The sequence below is a fragment of the Colossoma macropomum genome, unplaced genomic scaffold (assembly GCF_904425465.1).
Source record: "Colossoma macropomum unplaced genomic scaffold, Colossoma_macropomum, whole genome shotgun sequence".
Taxonomy (NCBI): Eukaryota; Metazoa; Chordata; class Actinopteri; order Characiformes; family Serrasalmidae; genus Colossoma; species Colossoma macropomum.
The window spans coordinates 20,878,505-20,893,033 of NW_023494790.1; the positions used below are offsets into that span (position 1 = coordinate 20,878,505).

The 14,529-nt window shown below is 43.3% G+C and overlaps 1 protein-coding gene across 1 annotated transcript in view; it reads right to left on the reverse strand.

Annotated features, from left to right (window-relative positions):
* zeb1b (zinc finger E-box binding homeobox 1b) overlaps nucleotides 1-12,385 on the reverse strand; it is an 86,306-nt gene extending 73,921 nt beyond the window's left edge. Inside the window, exon 1 of the mRNA XM_036572489.1 lies at nucleotides 12,237-12,385. Within this exon, the coding sequence (XP_036428382.1) occupies nucleotides 12,237-12,294 (58 nt within the window). The 5' untranslated portion in view covers nucleotides 12,295-12,385. The remainder of the gene's footprint in view (nucleotides 1-12,236) is intronic.
* Nucleotides 12,386-14,529: the final 2,144 nt, after the last annotated feature.

Sequence of the window (14,529 nt, forward strand, 5' to 3'; positions counted from 1 at the left end):
ACTGTGCACTGCCACCGTAATCACCACACTCTTCACTTTATTATTATCAATCCTTATTCTTAAACAGATTGCACTGGACATTAACAAGAAAAAAATCACGAAGAATTGATTTTTTTTATTATTCCATCACCTGAATAAAGGAATATTCCAGTATTTTCAATCTAATCTCTGTCTGCACACAAAAGACAATCTTTTCAAAGCATTTATCTGTAGAAAACATTGAATTAAAAAACTAGATATGTATCAATACAACGTTGCATATTACATCACACTGTATTGTGGCTAGTGTTAGCTAATGGCTAGTGCATTAGCCTGGGACTAACATAACAGCACGTCAAAGAGCGGCTTTTGTTTAGTGTTTCTTTCTGCCTTCAAGAACTCTGAGAACTTAGGCTGGAGTTCTGGGCAGCTTCTGCCTGTAGCTAGAAGGCCAGAACCCCCTCATAGCTGTAGAAGGCCTGATGTAGGACTGAGGAGCAGGGAGGAGATGGGGTGGCGGTGGATTGAATTATGAATTGTTAGACCTTTACAAAACACTCATAATAGCTGCTTCAGTCAACAGGTTTTCTGTTCTTTTACTAAGTACAGGGAGACAAACTGATATTGTAGCCTGTGATCGAATGGCACTTCGCAGAAAGAGCAGACAGAGAACACGCTGCAAAAAGATGGAGTATTCCTTTAAGCAGTACTGCAACATTGGAAAGCCTTGTTTATGTATCCATGTTATTTCTATCCTCACACATGCTGACTCCCGTAACTGGAGAAAAGCATGGCCTATTTATTTATTTATTTATTTATTTAAGCCAAGAGAAAGAAAACAAAAACTGTAGCCTGGGCAAGACATGTATGATGCCGAGATATGTTTGTTTGGTGAGTTTTTTTTTTTTTACTGACTCTCTTTGTAGCCTGAGGTTGAGATAAGAGACAACAGGCCGAGCGCTGATAACTGTGTGCCAAGGACTCATCCTGGCACGGTCCGTACAGCAAGGTGGCAAAAGGGCTTTCATTTACCGCTCCACTGACAGCAGAGAGGGGGAGAAGGAAAGAAAGAAAGAAAGAAAGAAAGAAAGAAAGAAAGAAAGAAAGAAAAAAAAAGAGAGAGAGAGAGAGAGAGAGAGAGAACAACTGTGCTTACTGAATAAACACGTTCTGGTGAGGAACACCGTTCCATTACTTGTTTTGAGGGGTGTGAAAGAGAGACAGACAGAGAGAAAGAGATATTTAGACAGAGACACAGACATAAAGAAATATAGAGAGTGAGAGAGAGAAAGGGAGAGAGGGATAGAGCGAAAGAGAGAGCAAGGCGGGGGAGAGAAAGTGAGACTGAACAAAACAGAGGGAAAGAAAGAGAGAGAACAAGACAGTAGGAGAGATGGAGCCAGCGAAAGATAGAGCAAGACAAAGAGAGCAAACACAAACTGAGAGAGAGAGGAGAAGAGAGAGATTCCTTCAGGGACTTGTTCAGCGCTGAAGCTCAGTCCCTGGAAACATTATTAAAAACAGTGAGTGTATCTGCAAAACAGACGTGCGCTAAATTACCCCTCACAACGGGCAATTACTTACTCTCTCAGGTGTGCTCAATAAAAAAAGAGCCCAACAGGTGTACACACACACACACACAGACACACACACACACACACACACACACACATCTCCCCTCAAGAGTATACCACTTAAACTGTCAGCCCAAGAACAGAATCATTTAGACAGGTGTACACACACAAACTTAATATCATCCCTTAGGAGAGAGACAGAGAGAGGGAGAGAGAGAGAGAGAGAGAGAGGGAGGGAGAGAGAGAGAGAGAGATGAGGGAGAGGAGTGAAGTCTTAATTTCCTGTGCGGTGTGGCACTGACCCTGTGACCTTGGCTGCATAGGTATACACACTCTGAGAGAGGGCAGACTGTATTAGATGAGGTAATGCACCTCACACACCTGTCTGTATGAGTCACACTGACAGCAGAGTGGAGGAGAGAGAGTTTACACAGGAAAGAATACAACCTCCACACCCCATCCTACGGACCCCCAACACGACACACGTATGAAAAATAATTACAAATATATCATTAGTTTGCTAATTAGTATAAATATAATGATAAAAATAATAATGTAATTATTATATTTATATTAATTATTGTTGTTATTATTTGCATAGTGCTTGTTGTTATTGTTATTGTTACTGTTCCAGTGTTTTGGCAACACAGTACATGACACAGTCATCCGGTAAAGCTATTCAGAACTGAACTGAACTAAACATAGCTCTATACAGGTAAACTCACATGCTCTCTCTCTCTGTCCTTATCCCTCTCTCTCTCTCTCTCTCTCTCTCTATCTCTTATGCAAACAGAGTACAGGAATGACAACGCACTGCAATACTGGTAAAACACTGTGCGCACATACACACATACAAATACATACACACAGTCGAGAGTCTGCTGGTGCTTGTGTGTTCAGGCACTAACACTTGTGAAAGACTATGAATGGCTGCTGCTATTCTGGGGAGGTGACTTTCTCACACACACCAACCTGCTTCTGTTCACCATCACCTGTGTGCACTCTAGTGCTTGAAATATTTGTCTGAACCCAGCAGGATCCAACTGCTCGCAACAGGATCGGCTGAGTTCAGATGTCATTTTCCACGTAAATGTCAGGTTTGGGTTTAAATTTGACGTTCGGGGTCTCACAGCCTGCCTCCCAATATTACCAGATTTTACCCTGCCTCAGTTTTTCTCCTCTCTCCACTTTCATTCCCTCAAAACTTTTTTAATGAGGCATGCTGGAGTTACCCACCCATGAATGTAAGCACCAACACCCACAAGGCCCACGCTCATTAGAAAATGGATGCACAGGAAATAAAGTGAATTACGGAAAGTTTATCCAGACTAAAACTTTTGGGATATTGTTCAAAAGCATTGTTTGATATATAAATTCATTAAAGCAGAATTTAATTTTAACAGCTCACTGATTTATTATATCACATTATTTTACACATATATTTTTTTCTGTGATCTAATGATCACGTCTTTGGATGATGATGGGTTGGTTCAGGTCAGTTTTGGACAGAATTTTCTTGATCAGAGTTAAAACGTGATGATGTGGTTTGTGTCGGGTCAGGTGCGGACAAAACTTGGCCAGGCTCAGGTCAGGACTCAAAGGTCGATGATATGGTTTGGGTCGGGTCAGATATGGACAAATCTTTGTCAGGCCAAAAAATTCACACCTGATTTAAGCTGTAGTGAGCATATATACGACCAATTATTTGCCACTGCTTCTCAATCTGTTAATGTGTGTGTGTGTGTTACTAATCACTTGCCATCTCAGGTTGTCACTACGGCTGAGTGTGTTCCCCTCCCCTATCCAGACACCTAGAATACTTCTGTCCTCAGAACACTGCTGACACTCATCACCCCGAGTTCAATGCCTGCACTTCAATCTCACCTCTCTGCTGTTTATACTCGACCCTCTGTCGCTAATCAGAGACGCCCAGTCTCACAGACAAACCAAAATACTTTTCAGGCCTGTGAAAGAGATCAATGTACAGCTGCAAACAACTATTTCTCTAATCCTCCTCACACTTCGCTCATGTCATACATTCACCATCATTCAAAGTTCCATTTGTGCAACAAGCAATGTCTTCTCATTGTGCAACAACACGAAGAATGATCACATGAACGTTAATGATTGGGGTGACATTTTTCTATTCTGAACACAACTGATTCAACGGATCTATTAATTGCCCTGTTTAGTAGGAGTGTTTGAGCAGGGAAATCCCCAAACTGTGCTGGACCCCGGCCCTCCAGGACCGCAGTTTGCCACCCCTGTTATAGATCGTTACAGAGTGCTTTTGTTTTTAAAGGCCAATTTCTTTAATTATTTTGATGTTTTGCTTTTTTTTCCATTATGATATCCTGTCTGGGTTTATGTACCAAAAACAATCATAATTATTTTTTCCATGACCATTTTCCAACGTCTCTTTATCCTTCAGCGCTAAAAAGGCTGTTTTGATTACTGTACTTTTAGGATTGATAAAGGTAACTGATTTAATTGTTCTGATCGGCTGCCTTGCATTGTGTGTCTTTCACAAAGCAGTCCAAGCAGAGAGAATAATTCTGTATAACATCAACGTCAATGGGCGGGGTTAAACTCACGTAAAGTAACAGGCAAATATATTTGTAAATGTGTTGGTTTTGTGACATCACAAAAACAATGAATTCAAAAAAGGCTGTTTTTGCAGCTAAGTTTACATATATGGACTGTATGGAATGGGGAGTGAAGAGAGTGTCTTAAAACTTTAACAACATTTATATTCTACATCAAACTTTTATTTAAAAAAAGTCAGATAAAGTGAGATTTTCCATGAGATGGGCTCTTTAAGTACACAATTTGTCAATGTTTTATCAAGAACTGACATCAACAACTAACTGACTTTGCTGCCTGGTTGTTGCAGCCCAACATAAAGACACATTCAAAACAAACCAGGCAGGAAAAAAATGACAAACTAGCCTCATATGCACGTGTGCACACGCAGCAACCCACACAAACACCACAAACACCAGGACACCTCCATATTCCAGACTCCCTTGCTGCGGCGAATGGGTCATATGCAAATGGGCGTCCCGGCATGGGCAGTAGTTTCCCACAGGCAGAGAGAGAAAGAGTGTTCCTCCCCTCTCCGCACTTTTTCAATAGAGCTTTTCTTCCGCCGCTGAGCCTTCTCTATGGCCGCCAGTGGCCCACTGCATAGGTAGTGAGACCCCTTTCTCTCCACTTCTCTAAAGCCTTAATACACAATAGCTCACTTAAGCATTCTCACACACACACACACACACACACACGCACAAACACACACATCGGCCAATAAAGCACGACCATGCACAGCTAAAAGGGGGTTCATGAGACTTGGGCCCTTTTGTAGAAGAGCGAGAGAGAGAGAGAGAGGTAGAGAGAGAGAGACGGAATGTGGAAGAGAGAAAGAGAAATAAAGCTCTTTTCTTGCACAGTTTCTTACTCCTCGTCCATGAGAGCCGAAACGGGGCTAATCATTAATCCCTATTCGTAAAATACAGGCAAGGTTGGAGTGCTATTCACCTCCAAAAACACTTTGGCAGCCCCAATTCCTCTACACAGAGGAACTAAAGCAGTGCCTGATATTAGCCCTTCCTGCAGCAGGGTTCTTGCGCATATACTTGGCTATTGTGGTGCGTTAACTTAGCTTTACATCATTCTGACTATCTAAGCTCTATTGTAGCCTAATGTGTATTGCTTTAGCCTTAGGCGAAGGAGAAATGCTTACTTTGTTGAGGCCCGTTTCCCTTTCTGGCCTTTTCAGCAACACTAATTAACAAAACAAAAGGTGCCCGTTTCCTTCTCTGAAACCCTAAAGAGAGTCAAAACAAGGAGTGATACGCAAACATCCAAACACAAAACTGAACTTCGTCCAACGTGCTCTTATTTACGCGCTCAGCGCTCTCACATACGCACTCCTGCACAAACGCGGACTCACACATTCTCACACTCTGGCCTTTCTCGAGAGGGTGTCCATGTTGTTATGCAAAATGCAGGAAGAGAGAGGAGTTAGCCTGCCAGTTTACAACAGGCCTTCAATGAGACCTCAGCAGGCCTCCAAAAAACTGACCCCCTGCCTCCTGCAGGCCCTCCCCCACCTGACCTCCATACGGGGGGGTGGGCCTGAGCTGCCCTGGAGGGGGTGGACTGAATGGGGTAAGGCAGTAAGTATGGGAGAAAAACAGAGCCAGCCCCAAGCCGAGATCCAGCCACAGTCCGTTTGTGTGTGCGAGTGAGTGTGTGCGCGCTGAGAGCCTTAACACACAGCCAATTTGTTACGCTGGACGCCTCACAATGGCACAGGGGGAGAAAGTGAAGTCATACTTGAGGCAATGCATGGACGCCCATGGCAAAGGTCACTCAGCATCGCCTTGCTACTGTGTCAGAATGGAGGAGAGAAGAGATGGGTCAAGGGGTGTCTCCATTATTTGATTAAAATCAATATATTTTGTACTGTGCAAAAGACAGCGATCCTTCATTCAGTTCAGGAAACATAATTATCAGAAAAGTACACATTACAAAGCCAATCTTCTCAGGTGATTTGCTTTCGGTTTTTCTGCAGGGATATTTTTCCACACCTCAGTTCAGTCTCAGAAGTTGGTTGCTTTTTCTGCTTCTCATGTATCTGCTATCCAAGTAATCCCACACACATGTAATGACGCTGAGGTCTGGCCTCTAGAGTGGTCAGGCTTTTGTTCTTTTTCTCAGTAACAGCTTCTTGACAGCTACGCATTCTTTCAGACCCACAGTGTTGAACTGTCTTCTCATAGTGGAAGAATGGATTTTTTCAGATCTGAAGGAAGAGTGTCTCTGTCTCTCAACGCTTTAAGTGCTGTTTATCCAAAGGTGGCAGTTTTGGAGGTCTATCAGATCTTGCACAGATTCCCATTTTCTCTATGTCTTTTTTTTTTTTTTAATGAAATCCAGTTTTGGAACTACATATTTTCGTACTGGTCTCTCTGTCAGTAAGAAACAGAGCTTCATGGATACACTGATATACAAGCATTTGTTTTTATGTATACATTTTAAAGTCTTCATAGTTTAAGCTTTTCCAGTAAAGTATTCTGAAATCTTTGGAAGGAAATGTATAGTTAGTTATCGTTCAGTCCATTTTTATTGTTTGGCCTTTTCTAAGAACCAAAAAAAAACTTTTAATTGGTCATCAAAATAATCAGCAGATAACGCAATTACTAATCTAACTGTTGGTGACAGCCCTAGAAGAGAGGAAGCAAGATTGAGAGAAAAGCAGAGCAAAAACATTCCAGGAGAGAGGAGGTGAGAGGGGGAGAGAAGAAAAAAAAAAAGTGGGCTGGCACAGGGGGATGGAGCATCAGACGTCTTTTTCCTGACTCGGCAATTTCAAACGGACTTGTGGAGGAAGTCAACAAAAGACGGCAGATAAATGAAAATTTCCTCCACGGCTTGACTGCACACACCAGGGGGAGACCCTTTAAATGTTAACAGATGGCTTTTAAAATGTTCAAACAGCATGTCATCTCACACAAACGTCCCCCCAAACACACTCCCAACGGCCTTCGCGACACACGCGCACAGCGATACATGCACACTTCTCTTGAGCACAGTGTTACGACCTAAAACTTCTGTTCCTGAAGTCAGAGCAGTTTCAAAAGTTGCAGTTTAACAAATGCTGTAAGAGTTTTTGGCTTTTACTGTTTCAAATCCTAAATGATTACATGCTCCATGACTTAAGGTGGGGAAACAGCCCAATGCAGTAACTGAACATTCATTAGCCAAATAAAGTCCACAACACCTACCACACCTACCAGCTCTCCAAAACACACGCCAGTAAACAGAATTACTCTTTCACAACTAATGTGGGCATGTGCACGTAGGTGCGTTTAAAACTGTTTGGGTTGCCATGTTGAAAGCGATCGAGTCAAATTATGTGTTTCCAGTCGAGTCAGAGGTGTAAATTCGAGGCTTTATAGCGTCTCAAATTATACCGAAAACATACAGCCTCGCTAAAGTTCCTTTGAAACATAAGCTTCATTTTGCAAAGCCACTACAAAGAGCAGCACGCCCATGGAGCGCTGCCCTGTTTATTTTCTTAGCCATGCTAATACCGGTCAGCCACATTCCTCTGCTCCAAACTGGGAGGTTTCAGATTGCCCTGCGGTATTCCTGCGAGTGCGAAGGTGGAGGAGGGAGGGAAGGAGAGAGGGGAGCAGAGATGAGTGTGCCTGCCCCGTGAACGACAAACACCTGTCGCCTCGTCGACCGTTAGCACCTCCATGCTACGGTTCGCGCTTCTGACTGCTTGGTAGGTCATGTGATTTGGGAAGGCCACATGGTCACAAATGCCGACAGGTCTGAGATGAGATGAGCAGACAGGTGTTGAAGGAACAGTATTGTGTACAGTACTGTGCCGCCAAGCTACTTGGAGAAAAAATATATATTGAGCTGTAAGCATTTATTTGCTCAGGAAAACACTAACAATAAAACAATACAAATAAACATTAATCAAAAGTGGTCAACCAATATTTCATTAGGTTAAATCAGGTGTGCTGGTGGTAGAATGGAAAAAGCCAGAGCAACGGCTGAGGTCATTTTCACAAGGCTCTCCAATCCAAACTAGACTGCTGTTCTTGTTGATGCCTTTATTATTTCGCCATGCCTATGTGAAGGCATATTAACACGGTCTATCAGACAGCTTCTCTCAGATTCTACAGAAAACTTCAATTGGAATGACGTAAAATACTTGTGTATCCAAGTTTTCAGCCTTTCACTCTAAAACACAAAGTCCACATCTGAACAGCCGATTCTCTTTGGGCCTAATACAAGGCTCAGGTAGCTCAGCACCTTCTGTGCCTTCAGAGTTCCTGAACCAGTCATACTGACACCAGATCAAAAGCACTTCATCAGTTTCATGAACACCGTCACATTAAGTTTCATGTGCAGTCACACTGAGACCGTTTCTGTCGTGTCGTCCGAAGTGTTTCACTTTCTGGTTTGGAGCTGAGAGAAGCAGCTGTAGAAGTTCAGGTAGACTGGTAGTATGTGAGGAACACCCTGAAGCTGCACTCCCACAGTCTGCTCTAATGAAGTCTCTCCTGGCTGAAAAATTCTTCACCTGTGGCCTAACAGCCCCTAGTCTCTAAATAAGGGTAAACAGCTTTCCCTCACACAATGCAACGGCCACACCAGAGATTTTTCACCTGGTGGCTAAGTGCTACCTCCTGCTCAGTCAGGAGATGTGCTCTCGCTCTGGCCAGAGATTCAGCACAAGGGGACAAATACCCCCCCCCCTGCTTTTTTCTCTTACTGCCATTTGGCAGGGAGCACTGTGACAAGATACAGAATCATAATCTAACCAGAACCTAACAACAGGTTATATTCAGGATACACTTTGGTTCAATACTACAACCAACACATTGAATGCTAGTGTATATGCAGCTAACTACGTCGCCTAATAGATGATCACTGAGTCCTGGGATTGGTTAAAGGGAGATTTGTTTTCAAATGGGAGTCAGATGGTCAGTTGTCAGCACAAAGCTTGAAACACCTCAGAACACCTCCTGAGGCTCAGTCAGCCATGCTGTGACCACTTGTGAGAGTTTGGGAGGTGCTTTCCTCACTAGGCCACTGGCCACCAAACCTACAATCACATGGGCCTGCTGGATTTTTGATCTTTTGTGAAGGGTTAGGACTGTGAGTTCAAATTACTGGGTTTCCACAACAGTCAATGTGGATATGAATATTAGACTGTTCCATAAACAAATAATACAAATAAAGAAAAGCCTTTTTCAACTGTGTGAAGTTTGTAAAAAAATATATGAATGACTTTCATTAGAGAGGAGCTAAACACTTCCACAGGAAAAAGAAGCTGACTGCTGATAGGAGTATTTCACTAACAGCCACCTTCTAATCATTCATCTGATCATCAGCGCTCCGGGCGTAGACGCGGGGGCGGGGCCTATGTTAATGACGCAGGCATCGTCATCCAATCCAAGAGGTGAGTATGAGTCAGCTCCGCCTTTCAAATCACCGCAGCAGCCAATGGAAATCCGTCATTAGTGAATTCTGTACCTTACTCAGCTCCATAAGGTAAAAAACGAACACGTTCACTTCAGCTTTCAAGCAACCTTTGTTCCGCTGCCAATTTAATTTACGCTTGTTGTATTTGCATATTGCAACAAGCATACTGTTGTGAATATATAAAACAAAAACTTTATTTTTTAAATATTATTAGCCTACTATTATTATTATTATTATTGTTGTTGTTGTTGTTGTTATCAATGTCGTTATCAAAATGAAACTAACTTCATTACGATATTCCCCGCAAAGGGACTTTATTCAGCAAAATGGGTTTTTCCGTGTGTGTGTGTGTGTGTATATATATATATATATATATATATATATATATATATATATATGTATCAGATTCAGATTCAAAAAGAGTTAAATGTCTATTAAATAACGCTACTAAATCGGGTGTTTCGCGTGGCTCAGGTGCGTCTCTGTACCTGAGCCCTCTCTATGTCCACTGCCCGGTTTAACCACTAACCACACAGTTATAGCATCAAGGGAGGAACCCAGACCGCAGCACTGCTAAAGTACACCATGCTAACACCTCCTCCACCTCCGAGCGCTCGTTTCCAGCATGTCTCTGTTCACCGCTAACGGCAGGTAAAAGGGTGGATGAACAAACCAAAGCAGCGCAACAACACGTTTCCTGCGCTCTGCGAGCTCTATGATGGTTAGATCAGCCGGCACGAAACGCAGCAGATACATTAAACGACACCAAGAGCGACCGACAGCATGCGAAAAACACCAAAACCGTCTTTTTTCTACCTGCACAAGTTGACATTTTGGTGCAAGGCGCGATGGACGCCTTCCAGCTGCTGGCAAAATGAAAAAAGCACACGCTTTTCTGAGAAAACGATCCTCCTGCGTCCGCGACTTCAGCTGCAGCGCATAGAAATCGATTGCACGGTGTTGGCGATGCTTTATGTGCTGTATGTGCCTCTTTTTTTTTTTATCTCAAACCCCCCCTCCGCGCTGTTACCTCCCTCCGATCAGGTGCACGCAGCCTGCGCGCGGAGCAGCACCGCTACACGGCGCGCGAAACGCTTCCCTCACAGCAGACCCGCTTCATAAAGTAGACCACTGGAGAACGAAGCAACCCGTGTAAAGGCGTGAGTGACTTTTAAAGAAAGTATTTATGGGGAAACGATGGAGACCTAACAGCCGAGCAGCACGAGCACTAACGCAACACCTCACCGTGACCACGGTGGAGAAATGTGCCAGCACAGCGACTCATCCCTCAGCTAACGCTACATCTCCCAATAACGTGCGCATTAGCCTATAAACAAGTCTAGGCTACCCTGCATACCCCAAAAATACAGAAAAAGCACGGAGCTAAGTCTCAAAAACTTTAAACAATGTAAACAAATAGGCATGGCTGGTGAGAGCAAGGCAGTTAAACCAGAACCAACAGCTGCAGCTGCGTGAACGCCAAATTTTGAGAGCATGCAGAAAAAAGCGCAGTAGTCAGAAAAAAAGCCAAGTTCAGTAATGGCTGTGTTAAGTGTCCAGCAGTAAGAGCCTCTCCTCGCCCAAGCCTGAGTGTGATCCATCAGTATGGATGCATTCCTTATATAGGCTGCTGCACTCGGACTCCCAGTCCTTCCCTCCTCAGCCGTTACCACCCAGCCAGCCAGCAATGTGGCAGCCTACAGCCAACAAAAAAACAGGTTGCCTTCTGCCATATATCTCCTTTAAGGGCTAAAAGATGCTTAAAGGAACACGTGTGGCGTCAAACACGCCCTTACTTTGCATCGAAAACTTTCGACAAACTTTCCAGGCTGACATAAACACGGTGCGGACTTTTTTCTTCTTTCGCTCGTCTTGGGTGCGACTGTTATATGTGTTTTCAATGCAGCAGCAACGCGTGTCCGTTAACCCACCGTTATCTCTCATACAGTTACTGAGGCTCGGCTAAAACTGGCACCTTCTTACGTTCTGAAAGGAAAACACGTCGGTTTATCGAGCAGGTCGACTTCAGGAAAAGTCCCTGTGTGTGCAACTTGTGTAAAATGAGTGAAAAGCTGAGAGAGATTTTCGCTCCGGAGCCGTGCCGTTTCTCCTCAACACTGACTGAGTGTTAGCTCGCTAGCTAACGTTACCTGCTACCACGCAGGCTATAGCGGAACAGCCCGCTGGAGATAAGTTTACACGGGGCAAAAACGGCACCGTTTAGCAAAAAACACCCATTTAAACACGTTCAGACAAATATTTTGATGACATTTCGACCCCCGTTTTCTCCGTATGAAAGTCGGGAGGGCGTAGACCACAAACAGGTACATTTAGGGCGAATAAGTTTGAGTCGGTGAGAGGAGGAAAAAACGACAAAAATAAACATACACATGTTGAGTAAGACAGTGCTGATTTAGTGTTGGAGGACTTTAAAAGTGAAAAAGAACAGAGAGTGGAGAGAAAAAGGGCTGAACAAAAGCGCCTGCTTTTATACCGAGGGACCGGCTCCGTCTAACGGTCCGCAGGTATAACGGTACAGCGCGAGCGCTACTTTTCCACTAGTTTGACTTGAGTCAAAGGAAAACACGCACTGCCGTTACAGACACGCGGGGCTCGGCGGCTCCGCTCACAGAGGTCGGCGGGTGGAAAGAGAGGAGTCGTGTGTTTTTAACTCACCGCTCGTTCGCCGCGGGTTCGCCTGCTTTCTGCGCTTACACCTGGGGCCATCCGCCATGATCCTTTCGCTGTGTGTGTGTGTAAATGCTTGCCGGAGAGTCACCTCCTCTCGCCCCCACACCTCCCCTCCGCTCCACACACCTCCCTCCCTCCCTCCCTCCTGCCTTCCACTGCACCTCCCCTCCTCCCCTGCACCTGGTTTACGACACTGCGCTTTGCGACATTTACCTTCTAGGCCCGCTTACACCTACCCCCCCCCCTTTTAGCCCTCCTCATCCTCCCCCCGGAGAGGGGCAGGACCCGCCCCCTCACACCACGCGCGCTCCGGCTTCTTCCGCCCCGAGACCCCGCGCGCACGCGCTCTAACACACACACACACTGACATATAAACACACACACTGCACAGGCAGCGTGTGAGAGATGGATCATTCAGTGTGATCACAGTAAATGCCCTTTCTCTCCATTCTAGTCAGTAAATGGTTAAATAGTGAAGGTGGGCAGAAAAGCCTAAACTAGGGGTGCCCAAACTTTTTGTCTTGGGGGAGTGGGGGCAAAGGGCAATGTTTATGTTGGGCCAAGGGCCAAAAAGACAGCATACAAAAAACGGAAGGTAGGTACACTCTTAAAAAGGATGGTTCTTCAAGGGTTCCTTAGGAAAGACAAGGATTCTGCTGCATGGTGAAATGGTTCTTCATAATACTGATGGAGAATGTGTTTTATGTGGTCCTATATAGAATCTTTTTGAAAATGGCTTTATATAGCACTAAAAAGGGTTCTGTTGTTACAAGCATGTAACAAGAAAAGAAGCTTTTTTGGTGCTATCTAAAACCATTTTCAAAAAGGTTCTATACAGAACCATATACAATACATTCTCTTTCTGAATGACAATTTCACCATGTAAAGAATGATTTAAGCATAAAAAAGGTTCTATATAGAACTCATGGTTCTAAAAAGAACCCTTGAAGAACCATCTTTAAAATAAAAAATATATATATATATCAGAGTCAATTTCCGGAGCTTGATTGACTCTGACCTCAGCTTGTCATCTTGTTGTGTTGATGTGTTTGCGGGGTTTCCCTGACCACAGCACTTCTGCAGCGTGGGTGGCAGGCAGTGGACGCTACCTACACTGAATAAATTGATATGTTGGCAAGTGAATCATTTTAAATGTAGTCGATATCTAATATGACTCATTTCGAGACTGTCGTGAACAGAAATTCCCAGACTTTTGTTTTGTGGTCAGAATGTAATGTGTGTGGTGAGCCGAGGGCCTAAAAAATGAAACAATATGCAAACAAATGAGGTGGACTGGCTGCAAATAGAGTTTTCATGACTGTATTTTGTTTCTACTTACTTAAAAGCACAAAAAAGAAAATAAGTTAATAAAGAAAATAATTTAGTAAGTTACATAGAATGAAAAATCTGTTTTTTTGTCTCACTGGGTGAGGGGTAGGGTTAAGGCTAATGTGTAGAGGGTCAAATCAACCAACTTTCACACACAGGCCAAACTTTGGGCAGCCCTGGGAATAAAGTTGTTTTACTAATTTGTAGATATTTCTTACTTGTTTAAGTCATTTTATCTGGTGAAAATGTTTGATTTATTGTTTTTTTTTCTTGAAGCAAAAATCTGTCAATATTAAAAAAATCCCTAGATAAAATTATTCTAAGCAGCTCTTACAATGGTCTCATAATATAAGATATCTTATATCTTTAATAGTAGATTTAAGGTGTTTTGACTTGTAAAGATACCTTATTTTGCGATGGACTTCCATCTACTCACATCAGTGTGCAATTATGACGTAGGTGCACAATTTATGTGATAAAACATTTTTATTTATACTAAAATGTATTTGTGAGAAAAGAGGTCTACCTTTTCTTGAGTTCCATTTTTTCTTTACAGTTTTTTTTTCTTTCCGTTTTCTTCATTTGTTTTTTCTTTTTTTGTGTGTTTAATTTCATTCTGTTCTGAGGCTGACCGCTCCTGGACAGCTTTAATATTGGTCACACTGCTCACCTTTGAGCTTTAGTATATTTTGTTGGACCAATAAAGATCTTAAAAGGAGAAGAATAGCACCAAACTTTAGTTCCTCTGCTGATAGATGCTGGATGTAGTAAGAAGTTTCACTGCAGTTCTGTAAGCTTCTCTGTACTGTTAAATGGCCAGGAAATGTTATTACACAGTTCTGTAACTTAACTATAACTCTTCATATTATGGTCCCTGTAGTTACTGAATAATAAGCCTGAGGATGCAATAAGCCTGGAAGTTTAAGGGGCTAAATTTGATGAGCTGCTA